The 23,210-nt window shown below is 37.4% G+C and overlaps 1 protein-coding gene across 8 annotated transcripts in view; it reads left to right on the forward strand.

Annotated features, from left to right (window-relative positions):
* BBS9 (Bardet-Biedl syndrome 9) overlaps positions 1–23,210 on the forward strand; it is a 335,690-nt gene that overhangs the window by 86,909 nt on the left and 225,571 nt on the right. For all 8 annotated transcript variants that reach the window (XR_004748060.1, XM_035316948.1, XM_035316945.1 and 5 more), the window contains exons 17-19: positions 1,294–1,389; positions 5,871–6,043; positions 8,333–8,485. Coding sequence is in view for 7 of the 8 variants with exons in the window: in XM_035316948.1 (XP_035172839.1) it covers positions 1,294–1,389; positions 5,871–6,043; positions 8,333–8,485 (422 nt within the window). In the remaining variant the exon portion in view is untranslated. The remainder of the gene's footprint in view (positions 1–1,293; positions 1,390–5,870; positions 6,044–8,332; positions 8,486–23,210) is intronic.

Genomic DNA, 23,210 nt, shown 5'->3' on the forward strand with positions numbered 1-23,210 from the left:
CTAAAGGTGAATTAAAACTCAATTTTAGAATTATAGTGTAGAAAAAGGCTATGAAAATTACCTAGGGATTTGAAGAAGAGAATTAAAAGAAAAGTACTCATTTAGCTTAGTATAACACAGGCAAAAAAAGGGGGTGGGGTGATGAATAAGGGCTTATAAAGGGCTTGTGAGTAAGTTTGATCTAGCAGTGATTAAAGTTCTGAACTTCAGAGAACTAAGGTTCTGCAACAGTTTTCTGATGAGAGTGGTATGGGCTGACAACTTGAGAACGGTATTTTTAAGGTGGAGCTACTACATCTGTTTTTGGAAAGATATAGTATGTTTGTCTGAGACAGCATTGGAGGAGGCATGTGGGTGGTGTTTTGTTTGTTTTTTAGTAGCATGGATTTCATAACTTTGACGATAAATATACCTCAAATTTGTGTGCTGTATAACATTGTTACCTGAAACATAAATCAAAATAGATTTCCAAAATAGAGAATAAATAAATTTTATTTTAAACCTAGGGATGCCTTGAAATCCTAACAAGGAGTATATGTAATGTGCTTCAGAAGAAAGTATTAAAATATTTTTATTTCTGTTCATCCTATTTTCAGTGATGGAAAAGAAATAAAGCATGTTTTTTATGATATCATCTATGAAGAAGCTTTGGATTTTTGATGTACTCCTTAATAACAATTATATCTGGTCTACTTCCTGCTTTACCTTATTTTTAGGGGAAGTTTGGGAGGAGAGGGGTATTGGAGTAGTTTTTAAAATACAGTCATCTAAAATTAAGCCTTTTAATTTGATACGGCCTAAACATGAAAGGAAGCTTGGCATGCATTTATTTCCTAAGTAGATAATTCCAATGAGTTAGATGTTTGTTGTGCTGGGTGCTGAAAGCTAAAATGGAGGGTGCTCAAACATGATCATAATAATTTTTTGCATAGATGTCTGAATTGATGGAGACATGCAGTGTTGTACCCAGTATAGGTGACAGTCTTTTTGAGCTATACAGCATTCACAGTTCTTTTTAGATGATACAGACTGAACCTCTGAGAAAGCTACCTTTTGTCTACCAAGCTTAGGCAATTTTGTATGACAACTGAATGTGGCTCTGTTCCACCTGTGAACAGAGGGACTGAATACTAAGCTACTCCTAATATTCTCTACTCCTCAAAAAAGGGGGAACAATCTCATTGAGATTGCATAAATATAAGAAAAGCAAAGTTGATGTAGTCCTGGATTCAGCTTGAAATTTGTTGTATGTGAAAACTGAATTTTAGAAAACTATTTACTTTTCTTTTTTAGACTTTGCTGATCCATCTGAGGATGACCAGGCAAATGTTCTGGGTTTTCAGTTCCTAACGGGTTCAAAAATCACTCTTCTTGCTTCAAAAACATCACGTAAGTGGTATTAAAATGTATAGTAGGCCTGAAAATGTAATAGTAGGATCATCAGTTAGTATGTGTAGAAAATGTGAATGTGGGTCATACAAATAAGGCTAATTGTAGGATGAAAGTTTATACAGGAGTTTCAAAGCATTAACTGATCATGTCTTAATTGCTCCTGTCAAGTATCTAATAATACTTCTAGGGAAGTTGCAAAATTTTAAAATGGAGCAAAAAACATACTCAAACTATGCTACACTACAGTGATAATTGTCTAGAGAAATTGCTTTTTCTTAGAGTTTTTATTTTGGCAATGTTTTTAATTAGGAGTTAATACTGTCACTGTAATCACATGAAAAACAAACAAACACTCACATACACAAAAAAAAAGACCAAAAAACCCCACCTCTTTTTCTCAAAAGTATTTCAACTGACGTATGTTTGGAAGTAATCTGCTGGAATTTGTGAGAAGTACTAAAAAGCAAGTTTGTAACTCTCCACAGTCTTTCAGTAATGTTTGACTCTGACTAGTATCTGACCCTATGTAGGTGCTTCTTTGCATCTGAGTAAATTCCTGTATCTTTAGATTCCTGTATATCTCTGAATATAGGACTATGAATTCAGTCATGTTGAATACTATACTTCTGACGTGTTCATGGAATGTATGAACATACATGTAGATGTGCTGTTACCTGGTCCAGCATCTCTTGGCCAGGGCAGCTTGTGAATTAAGTAGTCATGTTCCAAACACCCATGTGTTTGTGCTCTTTGAAACATAAAATAAATCAACTCTCTTAATTTTGGAGAGTTTGAGAGTTTATGGTCTTGCTGGGCTATTCAACTAATTAAACTTCCTTGGCACATGCACTGGAATCAAATTTATTCAATTGTGTTTAGCCAGGAAAGCACGAAGTCTTCATTTAATACAGCAGACTAAAAAACTGAAAAGCTAAAATACCTATTGCTCATTGCAGAGAGTTCAAAGGGAACACTTTATGAATGCTCTATGAAAACTGTTTTGAATAAGTGAGAAATGAGAATCTAGTTTAAAAATAATCTGCCTCACTGTGTTTTCAAAATTCAATATTCATGATGGGTAATATAAATACCAATGGCGTCAGCTGTAAGCTATGAGATAATATTTAATACTTTCACTAATGTAATCAAACGTGTTAAAAACAGAAACCATCTGGAGGGTAATTACTGAAGAAAATCCATTGAACCAAGAATCACTTTACATTTCTAAGGTTCAAATCCATTTCTATTAGTTTGCATGCACTATTTGCAAGCTGTTTTATTATGGGTTTGTTTTTAGTATTTGTTTAAATAGACAGTAGATTTTAAACAATTTGAGTTAGCTAGACATAGAATTATAGTTGCTAGAAACTAAAAAATTTAAAGGATTTATAAATAAAATTTTATGGATTACAATTTAGATCTTTTATTTGAATAGTTGCTGAATCTGATGATGCTGTGTAAGGGATAAATTTATGTCTATGAATTAGACACAATGAATATATTTTAACTTTTAGTAAAGCTGTAACTTCTAGTTCACCCTCCCAAACCATCAAGTTCTTCCTATCAGGTTTGTTTATTCACTAGCTAGGAATAACGCTTGCAGTCTTACTGTAAACTTTCCCACACTGCTTTACTTGTGAAGTTCACTTAACAAAGGAGATTCCAATAACTATTTTTCTTAGTGTGACTACTCATTTCTCTTGTCTGGGAATCCTTACTTCAGGAAACAAAGGAGTTGTTTGATGCCTTCTTCCTTGTAGTGGCCTGTTTCCAGCATATACCACATGTATTGGATTGGGGTGGCTGTAGAATTTCTTGGGGTAGGGTGTGTGTGGGGGTCACTAAGTAAACACACGTTTTTAAAAAATTATTTGTAGAAGTTGTGATACAGAAGGATAGTTAAGAGGATTTTTTTTAAGAACAGAGATTGTTCATAATACAAAAGCATTGTCTGGTAGAAGTTCATGGTGTTAGAATTATTTTGCTTGAGTGGACAGATCCTATATGGAGATAATTAACGTAGATAAAATTATGTATTATTTGGGAGGTCCTGTTATTTTGATGGAAAAGAATAATCATTGTGACTGATCAATCCTTGTTCCTTGTTTCCCATGAAAAGTTGGTCTTGGACAATGGACGCATCTTTACCAAATTACTTTTTGAAGGGACTTTAAGTTCTTAATAGGGAGGACTGTATGTACAAGTGAAAATCTCCAGGTTCAGTTGGGTTTCACTGCTGAAGCTGCAGACAAAAATGACATCTGTTTTCACATTTGTTTTTAATTACATTATCTAATCAATTTTAAACAGTATAGTAATTGAAGATGTTACTTTAGCCTGTCAAGATGACTGCTGCAAAGAAGCCCAGCCTAAAGTTCATTTATACATTAAAAAAGCTTGCCTCAGGTAGATTAAAGTTGTAACTTTTTTTGATTTTTTTTTTTTTTTTCTCATGATAAGGGCTTCGTAGCTAAGAAGTGAACTGAATCTCCCAGACTTCCTTCAGATAAGCTACTGTCAGGGCAATGAATCATACTAATAGCAGATTCTTTAAGCCTTGTAACCTGTTAGAGCTCCTCTGAGTCTCCTGGTTTTCTGTTTGAGAATGTTTCTGAAAATAATTGTAATTTTTCTGTAAGAGAGCTTATTTTAACAAAAAGCTAGTGTAAATTGATTACCTATTATAAAAGCACAAGAACAGAATCCCAGATATTTATTTTTCCACTGTATTTCTGTGTAAAGCATATATTTAGTATAACTAAGGATTTTCACTTTCCTACAGTTTGTAAATCTAATTTATCTTTGTTTTTGAGAGCTGAAAGATCATATGAAGCAAATGAGTGCAGTGCTCTCTACTCAAGCCATGGTAAAATTAGATTGTGCTTATGTTGACCAACAAACAGTGTATGGAAACTAAATATGCATTTTGCAGGAAATTAGTTTTATTCATTTTAAACCATTAATGTATTAGACGTGACAATTATAAATGGAATGACTGTTGATTTGGCCTGAAAATATCTGAGCTAATTTCCCTTAAGGAAAAATCACTTAAAGCAAAGTATGATGATACATCCAACTAAGTCCAGCCATTACATTGTGAGTATTTAAAAAATGGGTATTAGGTTGAATGTTATCTTTAGCAGATGGTGTTCTTTTCTTTAACAGACATGTTTTTAAATAAAACTTGCTTCTTTCCTCTTACACTGTAAACAGAATTTGTCATTCTCTATTCAGTGAAATGTGTATCCTGGGAATGATGCCAGTGGTAATGTCAAACAGTCTTCAATTAATAACGTTGAGGAAATTTTAAATAGTTCTAAAGAATTTTGCTTTATTTGATTTACTGTGAAGTTTATTAACAAGGATGGAAAAAAATAAAAAATAAATATTATGCATCCAAAAAAACCCCAGCAACTCTTTTTCCATCATAGCTGCATTTCTGTCTTTCCCTTTGGATAAGGTATTAATAGATGAATAATCTATCAAAGAATAAGAAGTAAGGCATTGTTTGAAACAGTATCAGAACAAAATAAATGCTGATATGATTGTCCACAATGTTTTCCCTTCAACATTTAGTTAATTCTGATTTCCTGGGAACTGAAGAGAGAAGTATACAAATATGGACTAGAAACAACAGAAATAAGATCTCATCCAATTAGCTTGATAATTTGAAATTCACTAAAATGTGCTAAGTTGAGTGAACTTGTCGAGACAGAGAACAGTGGCTAACTGGATTTTTTGTTTTCACTTCAATTTATAGTAACATTTTCATCTCTATACTACTGCATTGTAGTTAAGTATAGCAATAACAAAACTGAATATTCTTGTCTATGACTACTGAATGAGTAATGATGATTTCCTATTGAAAGATATCCTAGGAGGTAGAGACTAAAATTATATTAGTGACTGTATTGTCTGAGAAGACAGTAACTGTGTTTTCAACAGACATTCAAGATTTTATGTGAAGTGTATTTGGTTTGTTACAACTATTATCTGCTGGTCAGGATGCTGTGCTTCCCCCTTGGTCCAAAGTGAATTGAACCTGACTTTGCCTTCAGCCCCCAGAAAAACTTGTTCAGACTGTGCTATGGAAGAGAATGCAGACAACCTGTTGTTATAGCTTAATATCATCCAGTAATTCTTGTTTCCCTATTGTGGTAATTCTTCATAGTTATTTGCACTTCATAAACTGCACCACACTCTACAGTAAGTAGTCCTGAAGCTATGTACTCATTCTGTGCTACAAAATTGCCTGTTAAAGTTAGCATAAAGGAGAGGATATTTAGGACTGACAACAGTAAAATAAAAGTATTTATTTAACACTAATGAGCATGTATCTCCTATGAAAATCTCTAATACAAACTTTGAATGTATTGATAATGTTAGTTTAATTCCTATGTATTTTGTATGTTGTGTAGTGAATATATACAGCTTAAATGTGTGTATTATTAGTCTTGTATTTGTTCTTGTTTTCAAAGAACGATATAGGATCCAGAGTGATCAGTTAGAAGACCTTTGGCTAATAACAAAAGAGCTCACTCTTCGACTGGAAGAACATTTCAAAAAGCAAAATTGCAAAGACTTTGCGTGTACCTTTTCAGGTTCAATTCCCCTGCAAGAATACTTTGAACTAATTGATCGACATTTTGAGGTATGTTACATAGCGTGTGAAGAGCTAGTATTCTACTAGTTCAAAATTGTGTGCTGGTACTAAGAATAATCAGTTTAAAACTGTATAATGATCACAGGTGTACAGCCATTTGTATTTCACAAAATATGAAGTTGCATCTAAGCATACTGCGGGAAGAAGTGTTGCTGTACATTTTTTTAACATATGGATATATGGGCATACACCTCGCCTCTGAAACAGCCCTTGTGATTGGGACAGTATATGTAGCTACTGTGTAGTCTGCAAATTATACAAATTATGGAATTAGTATTTGCCCTTCTCTTCACTAGCTGTACTGAAGCCATGAATTCTTTATTGACTAACATCCTGTTAATTGTAAAACTATTTTTGAAACTTGCCCTTAGTTTTAGGCTATTCTATAATAATGAACCCCTGAGCATCTGTTTTGGCTGAGTCATCCCGGTAATTATGCAGAAAGTCTCTACACACACACACACACCAAAACAAAAATAACAGCAACAAGAACAACAAAAACAAAACACGCAAGAAACAAAAAACCCTGACTACCCTTGTAGAAGTAGAAGGCTTTAAGAGGTTTACCAGACCAGATACAACATATACATAATTATTTTTTCCTGTCTGTCTGGTCATGCAGATGACAGTGAAAACACTCTAATAGTTAACTCATAGAAATAGTTAATAATGTATATGCGCTCTTTCCCTTCTGTTCTGCCTTCTTTCCAGTAACAAAAGGAAACAGTTATTTGAAAATTTCTATTAGTTTAACTCATGTAACAGGCAAAAGTATAAACGTTTGTATGTAAGAGTGAGAAACACCATTCAGTGTTCATTCATGCTGCCACTTCTGTGAGGTGGAGCCATCATTATACAGAGATGGTTGTTTTGGATAGATGTAGGGATTTTCAATGAAACAATGTAGGTCCAGGGTTGTCTCTCAGGCTTATGAGAGACAATTCTCATGTTCTGAGTTTCAAATTCTATGAAAGAATAGAGTTAGTTTTACTTTATGTATTTTTTTTATTGTTTATTTTTTCTAATGGCTGGTATTGTAGTAATACTTTAACTATATATAATCAGAAGATAGGCTTCATTAGATTGTGTCACAAGCATAGATATATTGTGGGTTGGAATATTGGTGTGATCACTGTAGTGATAAGTTAGGATCTAATTAGGTTGCAACTGGCTATTTTGAAGTTTCTGAAATTTTACAAGAATTATTTGGTCTGAAAATTTTCTACTCAAAGAAAAATGGTCTATTAAGGGATCCTAATGCTCCATCCCTTTTTTTGCAAGCTTGGGACAATATTACCTGAGATGTCCCCTTTTTCCTCCTCCTCAAAGAGCTGCATTTCTTTTAGCTTGCCTGAAAGTCCTTTGTAATCATGTACTGATGGAATAGTATGTTTGCTTATTTTTAAAAAGAGTGTTTTCTAAATTTAGGAAAATTCTAATTTTGAGACAATAAAATAGATATGTCATAATATATCTTGAAAGCTGCATGTCTTGAAATGTTTTTTTCTGGTAATTTTTGCTAGTTACAGCATGTACAGAGGATATTACCTTGAGGGTTCAGCTTTTTGAGAGACTCACTTTTATTAGTGATTTTTGTCTTAGAGGTATATAACAGAAAATAGATGGTTATAAAGATAAAATAAGATTTTTATTATCTGGGCACTTGATATATGATATTGTTCAAAGTTTTGTGAACATTTTAATAAAGTTGGTGGCTGTATCTGTTCAATATATATATATAAAATTAATAAGAATTTCACTTCAGATATAGAAGTGATTCAGTCAGTGAAGAATTTAGTGATTTTATTTATGCTTAAGGGAATAACCATTTACATTCTACAGCAATGAATAACAAGTCTAATATGTCATGTGTATGTGCCACAGTACATGAAATTGAGGAGAAACCCTGAGATACGGGTGTTGAAATTTCATTCTTTTTTGGTGTTTTTTTTTGATGAGATACTTACACATTAACACACACTGTTATTTCTGTTGGCAATTATTTTTGACTTCAGTGGCAAATGATGATTCCTGAAAATGTTAATAAGTTTCATGATGAATGTGAAATTAACCACATCAGTATGAAATTGGTATAAACAACATATTAATACTTAAATAAATACACACACTGACAATAATTTTACTATCATTCATATTCATATCTGAGTAAATATACACACTCAAGAATTTTAATATCATTCTCTCATTTCATGTGGAATGGGCAGATATGATGTATATGACCTGTAATCTGAATTCTTGAAAACCATTAAATTGCAGCTGCGCTTGAATGCAGAAAAATTTCGTGAGCTGTTATCTGAGAGGGCTGTACAATTTAGAGCTATCGAGAGACGATTGCTGACACGATTCAAAGACAAAACTCCTGCTCCTCTTCAACATCTGGATACCTTGCTAGAAGGAACATTCAGAGAGGTCAGTACAGTTTGATTATGAACCTAACCTTTCTTTATGATGTTGGTAAAACTTAGCTTCAAGCATATAAGCTATGCTTTCCTGGTTACATTTACCATCCAAAGACCAGGAAGCAGTAATTTGTTTAACCTAATATTCCCTGTAAGTTTCCAGATGATTTGAAATAGTTTTATTTAATCTGTGACCACAAAATTTTTACTCCTAGGTCACACCAGCTTGACAGCACATCATTCTTTCCTAACTGATGTTGATAGTGTAAATATTTTATAGTTCATGTGAAAATATTTTGTAGTTCATAGCTTATGTAAATATTTTATGGTACACTGTAAACTGGTGGAATGGTTTGGCTGGTGTAATGTTCACAACAAAATTGTCTGAGGCTAAGTCGTTTCTTACGGGTTTTCTTTTTATGTTCTAATCATTTCAGAATGGAATAGCTGCAGAATAACAATGTTTAAATAATAAAATCATTCCTAAACCATCCCCACAGTGTTTTCTCCCTTTCTCCTGCCTCAGCTCTACATTACTTTAAAATAGCCTTTGTTTCATGATGTGTTTCCTTTGCTGAGTTGTTACTTTGTGCATTTTGTGCTTTTCTGTTGGACAGTTCAATCTTTACTTTTTAACGTGCCTTGTTAGAGGAGCTGAGACACAATTAGATTGCTAGATAGAAATGCGATTTATGTACTGTGGTGTATCTGGACAATTGAAAAATGAAGACAGAAAAATATTTTTACTGTTTGGTTTATGAAAACATTTCTGTAAATTACAGAAAACCGCCTTTCCATTTATGGTTAGACATAAGAGAAATATGCCTTTTTTTATATATTCAAGGGCAGGTTGGATGGAGCTTTAAACAACCTGGTCTAGTGGGTTGGAATAAGATAATCTTTAGGGTTCCTTCAAACCGAAGCCCTTCTACGATTCCATCTTTAATGAGTTAACTATGAGATGGTGTAAGTTTGAGAGTGTTTTTTAATTTTTATTTTTTACTTTACAAAATAGAGGGTGGTGTTAACACAGAACGGTTAACACTGTAAAACGGCACAACCAAGTAATCCCTAAAGGTCAACAAAAGTGGGTCTCCTGAGCCTGCTTTTGCTATGCAGAACTGTTACCTTTAAACTTAAACCAACCAAGATGTTCTTAACAATTTCTTGCATTAAAGATTGGTTCTGGGAATATGACAAAAATCAGGTAGCTAAAATGCATATTCTGGAAGTATATCTGAAACGTCCTTCAAACCAAAATTAGATGGGTAATTTTTTTTAAAATTACCTTTTTTTTTTTTTTTTTTTTTTTTTAATTAGAACTACAGTAGTTGAAAAGAGAATGATGGAAAAAAAATATTTCTAGAGGATAAATGTTTATATTTTTCAATATTAGTTAAAATTTGATTTTTGGCAAGCTCAGATTTTTCTTGGTAGATTCCCTAAGTTATTTTCTTTTGTTCTTGAATCCCCTTGTAACAAAGAAATGTTACTACAAATGAAAGTTTAGTAAAATAGTAACTACCATAGGGATCCCAATATTGTATACATTGCTTTGGAAGTGAGCACAATGGTAGGACTTAATATTGTCTCTTTGCTGTTTGGGCGAAATGAAATTGCTTGGTGATGCTTTTCCTGTGTTAGAAAAGACCTTGTTTTCTTTTTTTAAAAGTCTTTATCGTCTTCTGTCTTTGCTTGAACAAGAATATTTAATGCAAATATTTGAATTATTCAAAATATGGAACATCTTTTTTCACTAAAGAAGGTATAATGAGGCTGGATAAATATGAACAGTATAAAGTCTTACTCCAAAAATTATTTAAGCTGTAGTCTTTTTGACATAGAAATTAGTATTGCTGTATTTTTGAGACTACTGCTTTTCTTAGGAATTGTTAGAAAAAAAAAATTGTCTGTTTTTCTTTTGGAAAAGTTGTCTGATATGAGGACCATAGTTCTGTTCTTTATTTTTTTTTGATGGAGAATCTATTCAGTGAAGAAATCATCCATACCCAATGGAAGTAAGTAGCATGACTCCTGTTTACTTTAGGGGAATTTGAATTGAACTCTGAATGTAAGTGGTGTAAAAGTTTTAGGGGGGTTGTAATAAAATTTATATAAGTCCTACAATTAAATACTTTTAGTGTTGGAATAAAACTTAGTTCCTTTTCTATCTAAAACCACTGTCTGAGAACATCATGTCTTATGCCAAAAACTTTTATAATGAGGAGAAAAGAAAAATGCATATTTTTTCATTGAAGTAATTGTTTTGTACAAAAGGAAGGTATTTTCTACATTGGGTTTTGAGGTCAGAAAGAAAATGTGCATGTTTTGCTTTTATAGAGTACTCCAAACCTTGTCATCTAGAACAGGAAAGAATTTCCAGTTAACATGAATATCTGATTTCACTACTGTTTGTTTCACTCAGTCACCAGGACTTGGGTTCTATTAGTTACATTCTTGATCGAATAATTACTATAATTTATATATATTTATTTTAAATGAAGCTGTAATGGTATAACCTCTCCTAATTCAGCCTGATGTAAAGATGTCTCTTACTTCTTCCCTTATTTCCTTTCATCAGAACAGTTATACTGAAGTTATAACCTTTGTGTAAACAGACTTTTTAATACAAATCTAACAATCACAAATGTTCAACTCATGTAGCTTCACTGCCTGTTTGATACCTATTTAAAATGTAGTCTGTGCAGTTCTTTCTTTGCCAAACTACAAATTCTTATAATGAATTGCTGAACAGATTTGAATTTTACAGCTGTAGTTGACTGTAAATGTTAGTTTTCAGATTTTCAACTTGATCAAGTATAAGTTGTTTGTGTGGTATGAGTAGAGATACACGTCAAAGCCATCAATGCTGAGGCAGAGAAAATTAATCAAGCTGCACTTATTTCTCTTGTAAAAATAATTTCTATTTACAAACTAATTTTTTTATATATCGTCTTGTACAGGACCAAGAAGGCAGGATGTATTCAGTGCTACAATAAAGTTGCAAATTTATTGTAAGGAAACTGTAGCCTTTTAATCTTCACAATAAAGGAGAAACAGGCATTGATGTGTGCAGTGATGAAAGGCTTCTTTTGCTTTTATACTCCTTTTCGGTATTTTCTTCTAGAATTCATCTTTATAAATTAACCGTATATGTCAATATAGATTTGAGTTTTACAGCAATTAACAAATAGTGACATAAGGTGTTCTGTTTTGGAAGGAAAAGAAAAGCTGTTTTATATGTAGTAGCTTTGTATATTGGTAAAAGGAAATGTCATTATTGTGATGTTTGAGTGATTTGTAGGAAGACCCTATGAAAATAGTGGAAAATAAGTTCCATAGATGCTATTTGTGTGACTATGTGCTACAGTTTCTTGAGTTCTGGTTTAAAAAACAACAACAACAGCAACAACAGCAACAAGAACAACAACAAAACATTGGATGTGCTGCTAGCTCTTGTTCTAAAGAAGGAATTTAATGAGATGAATTTACAAGTAAATAGCAGTTTACTTGGCTTTTTCAGTTTAAGGACTTGGAATATGAAATAAGATTGCAGCAAATTGCATGGTAGCTGCTGTAAAGAGTATGTACTTTATACAATGCTCACTTAGTAGAGACATGTTATTGCTTGAAAGTGTAAGTTAATGGTATTTAATCTCTACAGTGTGTTTTCTGTCATATTATAGAATCATAGTTTGGCAGTTGCTGAAGGTGCTTGCCTTGAAATTATAATGTTCATGCATTCACTCTTGACATACATTATTGGGGTTTCCAGGTACAATTTGGAATTTACAATAGGGGTCATAAGAATCACTCTGTTTCAACCCATGTAGATTATAACCTAGTGAATCGAAACAGTACCAGGCATGTTTAGTTGTAAACTACTTAATCCAGTTACCATGTTTAGATTAGCGCAGTTATATTCCTCTTAGAGAAAGAAGAGAAGGGATGGATTTGAAATGTGGGGTGGAGTTCTCCTAGGGCACTGTTGCTTAGCCAATTTTAAGTTCTTGAACTGTTCAATCTTGTCTCAGATTCATGTTTTAAGTTTTTTTAAAAATATGTAATGACTAAGCAAGCTCCTATATGTTGCATTATACTACAATAAAATGTAGGAAGATTAAGACAAATGGTGAAGCAAATAGGTTTGTCCTATATCCCCACACTTCCATTGTGTGTAGTAAACCTAGGTCCCTTCCTGTTCTTTGATGCAACTGTTGCACAATACCTTAGGTCTTCCCATGTTCTAAGGCTTCTTGGTCACACCCACTTAAAACTGCTAACTCTTTTGTGTTTTCTAATACTGAAATCTCAATTATTACCCATGGCCCCAGCAACCCACAACCACCAGCTGCTACTTGTGTGCAAGTTGTCAAGCCAATGCACTAGCAAAGGTCAAGCCAAGCAATGACTGGCAGTAGCCATGCAGAGAAGATAGATAATGTGAAGATTCTTGACCTTATCTCAGTGGAACTATTAATAGTATATGCACTCCCAGTCTGCTAATATATATATATATATATGTATATATATATATAGGAACTTAATGATTTCTGGGTCTCTTCATTTCATTGTAAAATTTATTAGTGGACATTGCAAACAACAGTTACTAGGAATGGGCAGACAGAACAAGTTTGACATAAATGGTCAGCACAGTTACAAAACCTTAGAAAACAAGGCTTTATAACTAGCTGGTTCCTTATTTTTTGATTGGTGACACATTTCAGCTTTTCTTTAAGGCACTTTATAATTTGGGTGCTTCTTGCCATTAATAAAGAGGGCCTAACATGCTTTTCTATACAGATCTGCTAGTACTAATTGAAGCTACAATTTTCTTCCCTTTTTTTCTTGTAATTCATTTATTATGTCGTGATCATCTTGTTTATATTATTACTGAAAAGCTTGTCTCACAGAAATAGCTGGCTGCAAGCAGCAATAATATGTCTTTCAATGCAGTTCTCAGATACTGCTCCATAAACAATTAGTTTTCCAGTTCATTCTGCTTTCTTTGCTATATAGCCTGTATCTGTCTTGGCTGTCTTGGTCTTGTATCTTGAAGTCCGCATATGAATTGCAGCGTGAAGAAATTAATGCATATAGGAATTTTTCATTAAAAATTCTTGCATGAAACAAGGTTACAAAATATTCAGAGTCCTTCAATTTTTGGAGAGGTGGTTGTATGTTAGTGTTTACAGGGAAAAAGTTGAGTTATTTTACAGTTGTGAGGCATTTTCATCCTACTGCTGCTGATCATGCATGTTGGATTCTTTTCATTCTAGTTTGTGATCAAACAAGAATGTTGAAATCTTGTCAAACAGTATTTAAACTATTAAAATACTGTGTGACAGTTCTTGTCCATTTTACAATAATTTTGGATAACTATCAGGCAAAAATTAGTTTTGGGTGTAAATCATTATGACAACAGAAATAACCAGTTGAATCTGAATTGTATCTTCTGAATCATATGATTTCCTCTTTGAAATTTTGGCACTTCAAGTGAAAACCAGTATTCCAATTAATAGTTGACAAATATTCAAATGTAAGTATGTTATGTTCTTCTTGTGTAACCCACATGATCAGTTTCCAGAAAAGACTTAGCTGGTTTAAACCAGTATTATTACAGGGAGCCTGATTTATAAGACATGGAATTTTGCATCAGTATTTAAGGGCTTGCCTTTGTGAGTGGGGACCAAGTGTTACGTATTTGCTTCACCTGAATTCCACATGAACTATGTATGAATGAAGTGACACAGATGCAAAATTCCCAGATGGCAAAGTTGAGCAAAAATTGTGCTAACACACCTTCAGCACTGCACTAGTATAGTTATGTGGCTCCCAGATTGGAGACGGTTCATGATTTCCCATTTAAGAATGGGAGTGGAATAGCTTTTGGACTCTCCACACCCTTGTCTGCAGATGTGCTCTTTTTCTGAGCTGTTGGGTGCTGTGACTAGGAGAACTGTCAATACGATACGCTCTCTTTCTTTGGGTCTCTAGGCACATGCTTTAGGTTCAACCCCAGAAACTCATGCTCAGAGGTTTCCGGAATCCACTTACCTCAAACTAGTGTCAGCTTTTCCAGCTTTGCTCTGGTGCACGTACTGAGTTTCCCCACTGTTGAAGGTATGTGTATTTGATACTTAAGCAAATCATAATTAAATTCTGTGGATGAGTTTTTAAATGTGCATGTGCACGTGTACACTCATACATTTTGTTGTATGGTAGTATGAAACATACAAATACGTGAAAAACAGTGCAATCCTAAATGCAAGTTTCTGACTTATTTTCATCTCTTCAGTGAGAGGTTTCAATCTTGTCACTGCTTTTTGCAAGGAAACATAAATCTTCCCTCTTTGTCTTCATTCTATTAGCTTGTTTCCTTTTCTTTTTCCACTCTTGGAAATAAGATTTCCCTCAGCTACCAAATGACTCCTCCTTTTGATTTTAGGTCTGTTATTCTTGGGACTTGATTCCAGACTCACCTGATTGAACTGACTCCCTATAATCAGCCATTTTTCTGTTTTGTTTTGTTTTAGGGAACTGGAAGTCCTCCAGGTTAATTAGCTGCCTGTTAGATGCAGTAATTTCTTTAGATATTGCCACAGCGATTTCGGCACAAAGATGTGGAGTATATCGAAGGCAAATACTTCTACATCTAGGAGGGCAGTAGAAAATTTATAGGCAGTAATACAAAAATGATATGTTTGTGTACATGTGTCTATGCATATGTATGTGTACATATGCATAATTTGTCAAACCTTTAGTCTTCAGAATTGTTCCTGAATATATTATCAGCATTGTATATCATAAATAAGAGCTAGCATTTTGCTTCCATGACAGTTGAACCAACTGTTCCAGCACTTAATATACTAACGAAATGAATAAATATCTTCCCATTTGTCTCTCTACCTCACATCCATCTACTGATTAAGGAAGCTATACTCTTAATTTCTGTTCTCTGATCTGCTACAGAGGTGTAATACCAATTAAGTATGGACATTATTTTGGGCATTATTATCACAGAATCACAGAATCACAGAACTGTAGGGGTTGGAAGGGACCTCGAAAGATAATCGGGCCTAACCCCCCTGCCAAAGCAGGCTCCTCAGAGCTGGCTGCCCAGGTAGGCGTCCAGACGGGCCCTGAATATCTCCAGAGAAGGAGACTCCACAACCTTCCTAGGCAGCCTGTTCCAGTGCTCCGTCACCCTCACTGTGAAGAAGTTCTTTCGCATGTCGGTGCGGAACTTCCTGTGCTCTATCTTGCGGCCATTGCCCCTTGTCCTATCCCCACAAACCACTGAGAAGAGGTTAGCTACATCCTTCTGCCTCCCACCCCTCAGATCTTTGTACACATTGATAAGATCCCCTCTCAGTCTTCTCCAGGCTGAACAGACCCAGGTCTCTCAGCCTTTCTTCATAGGGAAGATACTCCAGGCCTCGTATCATCTTTGTGGCCTTCCGCTGCACTCTTTCCAGGAGATCCCTGTCTTTTTTATACCAGGGAGCCCAGAACTGAACACAGTACTCCAGGTGAGGCCTGACTAGGGCAGAGTAGAGGGGGAGGATCACCTCCCTTGGCCTGCTGGCCACACTCCTTTTATTGCACGCCAGGATCCCATTGGCCCTCTTGGCCACCAGGACACACTGCTGGCTCATGGTCAGCCTGTCGTCCACCAGGACCCCCAGGTCCTTCTCCTCAGAGCTCCTCTCCAGCAGGTCGTCCCCCAGCCTGTACTGATACTTCTGGTTGTTCCTTCCCAGGTGCAGGACTCTGCACTTGCTCTTATTAAACCTCATTTGGTTTCTTCCTGCCCATCTCTCCAGCCGGTCCAGGTCTTGCTGAATGGCAGCACAGCCTTCTGGCGTGTCAGCCACTCCTCCCAGCTTTGTGTCGTCGGCGTACTTGCTGAGGGCAGACACTATTCCCTCATCAAGGTCGTTAATGAAGACGTTGAACAGGACCAGAGCCAGCACCGACCCCTGGGGAACACTGCTAGTCACAGGCCTCCAGCCAGACTCTGTGCCACCGATCACCACCCTCTGAGCTCGGCCAGTCAGCCAGTTCTCAACCCACCTCACCGTCCACTCATCTTCCCACACTTTCTCAACTTTTCTAGCAGGATGTCGTGGGAGACAGTATCAAAACGCTTGGCTTGCTAAAATCAAGGTAGATGACATCCACCGCTCTCCCCCCATCTACCCAGCTGGTGATGCCATCATAGAAGGCAACAAGGTTGGTCGAGCATGACTTCCCCTGAATCCATGCTGACTACTCCTCATAGCATTCTTCTCTTCGAACTGCTTGGAGATGGCATCCAGAACAAGCTGTTCCAACACCTTTACAAGGACAGAGGTGAGACTGACTGGCCTGTAGTTTCCCGGATCCTCGTTCCTGCCCTTCTTGAAGGCTGGAGTGACATTGGCTATCCTCCAGTCTTCAGGCACCTCACCCATTCTCCGGGACCTTTCAAAGATGATAGAGAGCGGTTCAATAATCGCCTCTACCAGCTCCCTTAGCACATGCAGATGCATCCCATCGGGGCCCATGGATTTGTGTGCATTGAGCCCACTCAGATGCTCCTGAACCACTCTCACGTCCACCAGGGGGGAGCCGTCCATTTCCCAGACCCTTTGTCCTTTTGCCAGGGGTAATATTATCCATGTATTATCCATATTATCCATATATTATCCATATATTGTCCATATCCATATATTATGGATAATATATGTATACATATATTTAAGTAAACACAATTTCCTATTTTTTTAAAAGCATGAGTTCTGTTTCTTGTAGTATTTTAACACTTGCAGTCCATAGAGCACTTCAGTTGTTGGTGATTTGTGGTCAGTAGCAAATAAAACTCATTATGTTCTATTCACTAACACGCTTAGAGTGTCATTAAAGGTCCATTAACTCTTTGTTCAAGCCTCTTAGCTCCTTTCCTTGCTTATTAATCAGTTGATAAAAATCTCAAAACTGATCATTAGTGATTGAGTATTCACTCAAGAGTTGCACTTCTGACACACATGGCCTCAGGAACTTGACATTTTGGAAATGATTCATTGCTTGATTAGTAAGGACTTTTACCTCAAAGCAAAACCATTAGGGTTTATCATGCATGACTCTAAGGCTATATATCACACCCGCTCCTGTAATAGTAATTTTCCCCAGATAATGTCAGTGAGAACTACACCCATAGTATAAATTAGTTCTTTTTGGCTTAAATAACCATGCTGCTCTTTGGAGGAGTTATATTTAACTTCTCATTTTATTGCTGTTTCTGCTAAATGTAGGTGGTTGTCTTTCCCTTTCCCTTTCCCTTCCCTATTTTTCATAGCCACTAAAAGTAACTTATTGGCTATTACTTATAATTCGAATTCTCTGTTTTACTTATTTAGCTTTAATAGTGGAATACTTACAAGGTCATAAAAGCCCCTTTTTATTTGAAGGTGTATTCCAAAAGTGTCTGAAAGTAGCTTGGGAAGTGTGTATTGAGATTGCTGGCACAACTCTTCTGTTTGAGTCTACTTGCTCCAGTCTTCTGGAGTCTTCTCTTAAGATCAACCAGTTTGTGGGACAAACAGGTAAAACTGATGCTCGTATCTTTAGCAATGGATAATACATGAGAGATCTCTGTAGGGACTAAAATGACTTGTGGGTCTTTGAATGAAAATGGAACAGTTTGGCTGCAGTTCCCAGAGAAAGGAATACTGATATGTCTTATTTATTTGAAAGAAATCTTTCTCATATTTTTTTTCTGAAATACAGTATATCAGATACCTGTACTGAAGCTTAAATTATTGCTTGGCTCTCTCATAGGGAAGAATGTTCTCCATAGACAAGAGAAGAAATGCTAAGGAGTAGCGGAAACAAAACTAGAATAAAACAAAATCATACAGTGTTCATAGAAAGATGGAAAACCCTACTATTTCATGTTCCTTAGAAAGTTTTCCTGGGTCAGCTCTGTAATTATGGAGTACAACAGCAATATAGTTGAGAACAACTAGTGAGTGTAGGTGGTGAAAGATATGATGGCTTTGCAGGTTTGCATACATGATCTTTGTAAAATAGCCCATTACAGTTTGGTGACCCAGATGTGATTAACTCTTAGGCAAATACCAAACTATTATCAGTTTTGGTTAATTTCTGCGCACAGTACTAAGAATGCTTTTGGCAGCTTCTGATATAATTTTTCTAGTTTTATTTTGAATGGCTATTATACTTGTTTCTACCAGTGTGTGCACAGGTGCTGTGCCTTCAGGTAGCTGAAATAACATATCAAACTAGATCATCTTCTGGTGTAGCTTGCAAAAAGTTATACTGATTTCTTTGAATTACGGAATATGATAATTGTGCATTGTGGTTGGATGACAAGTATATGTTGGTTTCAAATTCATGCCAACTAAATATTTCAGAGACTTTAATACTCAGATGTAGTGAAATATCAGAGTTCTTTATGCTTGTGTTCATCATATCAATTTATATGTTTGTTATTACTAATGATTGACTACACAAAAGAGGGAAGGATGCGTAAGTACTGTGTAATTTAATAGCATTTTACTCCAAACTCTGACTTAAACACACACATGCACACAACCAATAACAGGAAAAACGAACAGTAAAACCTCCTACAGAAAGCTGGGACTTAATTGTTTGGTAGCTGATCTGACTACTGTATTTACTCATCTAATGCTTAAACATTTTGGTGTGAGTTAAGTATTGAACTGGAGTTGGTTGCTGTCATATATTTTTAGTGTAAACCCAGCAAGACTAAGTTGTTTTGTTTGCGAAGTGATTCTGAAATCACTTTACATCAAGCCCTACAACCACTTATTCCTATTAACACACAGAAACTGAGCATCTAAATCACAGTTCTGTTGACCTTGGACACTCTTACAGATGTGACATTTAACTTAGCCACTGATGATAGCTGGCCCAAAATGACTTGTATGAGTCACCTGATGGGCTGATGTCTGAGCTTGGAGTAGACACATGACACTGTGTCATGATGACTTACTTGTTCATCGCAGTTCTTGGTTCTGTCTGGTGCATCTAATGCTGCTTATGTGTTCATTGCACTCTCCTGATCAAATAAGTTAGCATTCTGACTGGTGTCACTTACCAGAGGAAGTATAGTAGTGGGCCTTGGGTTATTGAAGAAAAAAATAATTCTAATTGTAAATATATATATAAATAATTAAAAACCTAATTTGTATAAACACTTTCTTAAAACAAAAATGTTCTGTGTCTTGTATATTCCTTTCAGTCAGCACAATCTCAGATCAGCTGCTGCTCTAGTTACCACCTCTGTGAGGAAAAATGTAACTTGTGTGGTCATTTTCCCAATTTAGATCGTTGTAGTAAAAGGTAAAGTTTATATTGGAGCTAAAGTGCTGGTTAAATCTGTAAATTGACAAAAAGAAAGGGGAATAGAACTATTTTCTACATTTATTCTTGCCAGTTGGCATCTCAGATCTGTTTTATGTTTCAGTTGTGCTTAGCTTCTAACTTCCAGTTAGCATTTAGTTAGTATTTATACATTGTGAAGCCTTTAATTATTCTATTGTGGATAATTTAAACCAGTATGAAAAAGGAAAAGGTGGTTAATGCACTAAAAGTTGGTGTAATGAGCTGAGGAGGTCAGAAGTCAGGAAGCAAGAGGATAGTAATGAGTATCGTTACTTTGTAGTTACTATTTTAAGGTTTTTGTGTAATAAAATGCTCCATCCCTTCTGCTTACTTCGAGTTCTTTGAAGTTTTGTGGTTGTCAGTTTCTCGGTATAGTATTGGTAATTTAGAGTGGATACAGGCTTTGAGTTAATTAGTTGTAAAGTTAAATATCTGCTTGAGCCCATTGCTGGATGGAGGGTGAGTGTGTTCAGATCTTGAGGTAGGCTTTGACTGCAAATACTGTATTCGTTTTTTTTTTCCAAAAAGCCTTCTGGTCAACCTAGAGAATATTATGCATGAGTGCTGAAGGCTGTGCTTGCCATAAATTCCTATGACATGGGATGGAAAGGTGGAAAAAGAGACATTATGTTTCAGAGAAACTGGGTGTCTTAAAATATATTTTAAAAAAGAATTGTTCATTTTCCCTTTGGGAAACTTGAAAGCATTTGGTATAGATAACATTTTTATCTTGTTCGTTGTCTATACTCTTTATGCCAATAGACTTAGAAAAAGGAACACCTATTAAAGGCTTTTGAATTTACACAGAATTTACACAGAATTTCTAGGTTGGAAGAGACTTCAAGATCATCAAGTCCAACCTCTAACCTAACACTAACAGTCCCCACTAAACCATATCCCTAAGCTCTACATCTAAACGTCTTTTGAAGACTTCCAGGGATGGTGACTCCACCACCTCCCTGGGCAGCCTGTTCCAATGCCTCACAACCCTTTCAGTAAAGAAGCGCTTCCTAACATCTAACCTAAAACTCCCCTGGCGCAACTTTAGCCCATTCCCCCTCGTCCTGTCACCAGGCACGTGGGAGAACAGGCCAACCCCCACCTCTCTACAGCCTCCTTTAAGGTATCTGTAGAGAGCGATAAGGTCGCCCCTGAGCCTCCTCTTCTCCAGGCTGAATAAGCCCAGCTCCTTCAGCCGCTCCTCGTAGGACTTGTTCTCCAGGCCCCTCACCAGCTTCGTCGCCCTTCTTTGGACCCGCTCAAGCACCTCCATGTCCTTCTTGTAGCGAGGGGCCCAAAACTGAACACAGTACTCGAGGTGCGGCCTCACCAGAGCCGAGTACAGGGGGACGATCACCTCCCTAGCCCTGCTGGTCACACTATTTCTGATACAAGCCAGGATGCCGTTGGCCTTCTTGGCCACCTGAGCACACTGCTGGCTCATATTCAGCCGACTGTCCACTATCACTCCCAGGTCCTTCTCCGCCTGGCAGCTCTCCAACCACTCATCTCCCAGCCTGTAGCTCTGCTTGGGGTTATTACGCCCCAGGTGCAGGACCCGGCACTTGGCCTTGTTAAACTTCATGCAGTTGACCTCAGCCCATCGGTGCAGCCTATCCAGATCCTCCTGCAGAGCCTTCCTACCCTCGAGCAGATCGACACACGCACCTAACTTGGTGTCATCTGCAAACTTACTGAGGGTGCACTCAATGCCCTCGTCCAGATCATTGATGAAGATGTTAAAGAGGACCGGCCCCAGCACCGAGCCCTGGGGGACGCCACTAGTGACTGGCCTCCAACTGGATTTGACTCCATTTACCACAACTCTCTGGGCCCGGCTATCCAGCCAGTTTCTAACCCAACGAAGTGTGCGCCAGTCCAAGCCAAGAGCAGCCAGTTTCTTGAGGAGAATGCTGTGGGAGACGGTGTCAAAAGCCTTGCTGAAGTCAAGGTAGACCACATCCACAGCCTTTCCCTCGTCCACCCAGCACGACACTTTGTCATAGAAGGAGATCAGGTTCGTCAAGCAGGACCTGCCTTCCATAAACCCATGCTGACTGGGCCTGATCGCCTGCTTGCCCTTCAAGTGCCGCATGATGACTCCCAAGAGGATCTGCTCCATGAGCTTCCCTGGTACTGAGGTCAAACTGACAGGCCTGTAGTTCCCCGGGTCAGCCCTCCGGCCCTTCTTGTAGATGGGCGTCACATTTGCTAGCCGCCAGTCAGCTGGGACCTCCCCCGATAGCCAGGACTGCTGATAAATGATGGATAGTGGCTTGGCCAGCTCCTCTGCCAGTTCTCTCAGTACCCTTGGGTGGATCCCATCCGGCCCCATCGACTTGTGCACATCCAAGTGCCGTCGCAGGTTACCAACCAGTTCTTCGTGGATGGTGAGGGCCACATCCTGCTCCCCATCCCCTTCTACCAGCTCAGGGTACTGGGAATCCAGAGAACAACCGGTATTGCCGCTAAAGACTGAGGCAAAGAAGGCATTGAGCACCTCCACCTTTTCCTCATCTCTTGTAACTAAGTTTCCCCCTGCATCCAGTAAAGGATGGAGATTCTCCTTAGTCCTCCTTTTTGTGTTGATGTATTTATAAAAGCGTTTTTTGTTATCTTTAACGGCAGTAGCCAGATTGAGCTCCAGATGAGCTTTGGCCTTCCTAATTTTGTCCCTGCACAGCCTCGCTACATCCTTATAGTCCTCCCTAGTGGCCTGCCCACTTTTCCAAAGATTATAAACCCTCTTTTTTCTCCTAAGCTCAAGCCACAGTTCTCTGTTCAGCCAGGCTGGTGTTCTTCCCCGCTGGCTCATCTTTGGGCACATGGGAACAGACCGCTCCTGCGCCATTAGGATTTGCCTCTTGAAGAGCGCCCAGCCTTCCTGGACTCCTCTGCCCTTCAGAACCGCCTCCCAAGGGACTCTACCAACCAGTGTCCTGAGCAGCCCAAAGTCAGCTCTCCGAAAGTCCAGTACAGTGGTTTTACTGGTTCCCTTCCTGGCCTCGCCAAGAATAGTGAACTCCACCATTTCGTGGTCACTCTGCCCAAGACAGCTCCCGACAATCACATCCTCCACCAGTCCTTCTCTGTTTGTGAAGAGAAGGTCTAGCGGGGCACCACCCCTGGTAGGCTCACTAATCAGCTGTGTCAGGAAGCTATCTTCCACTTTCTCCAGAAACCTCCTAGACTGCTTTCTCTGGGCTGTGTTGTGCTTCCAGGATATGTCAGGGAAGTTGAAGTCCCCCACGAGTACAAGCGCTGAAGATTTCGCAACTTCTGTCAGCTGCCTGTAGAACTCCTCATCCGTCTCCTCGTCCTGG

Source organism: Oxyura jamaicensis, chromosome 2 (assembly GCF_011077185.1).
Source record: "Oxyura jamaicensis isolate SHBP4307 breed ruddy duck chromosome 2, BPBGC_Ojam_1.0, whole genome shotgun sequence".
Taxonomy (NCBI): Eukaryota; Metazoa; Chordata; class Aves; order Anseriformes; family Anatidae; genus Oxyura; species Oxyura jamaicensis.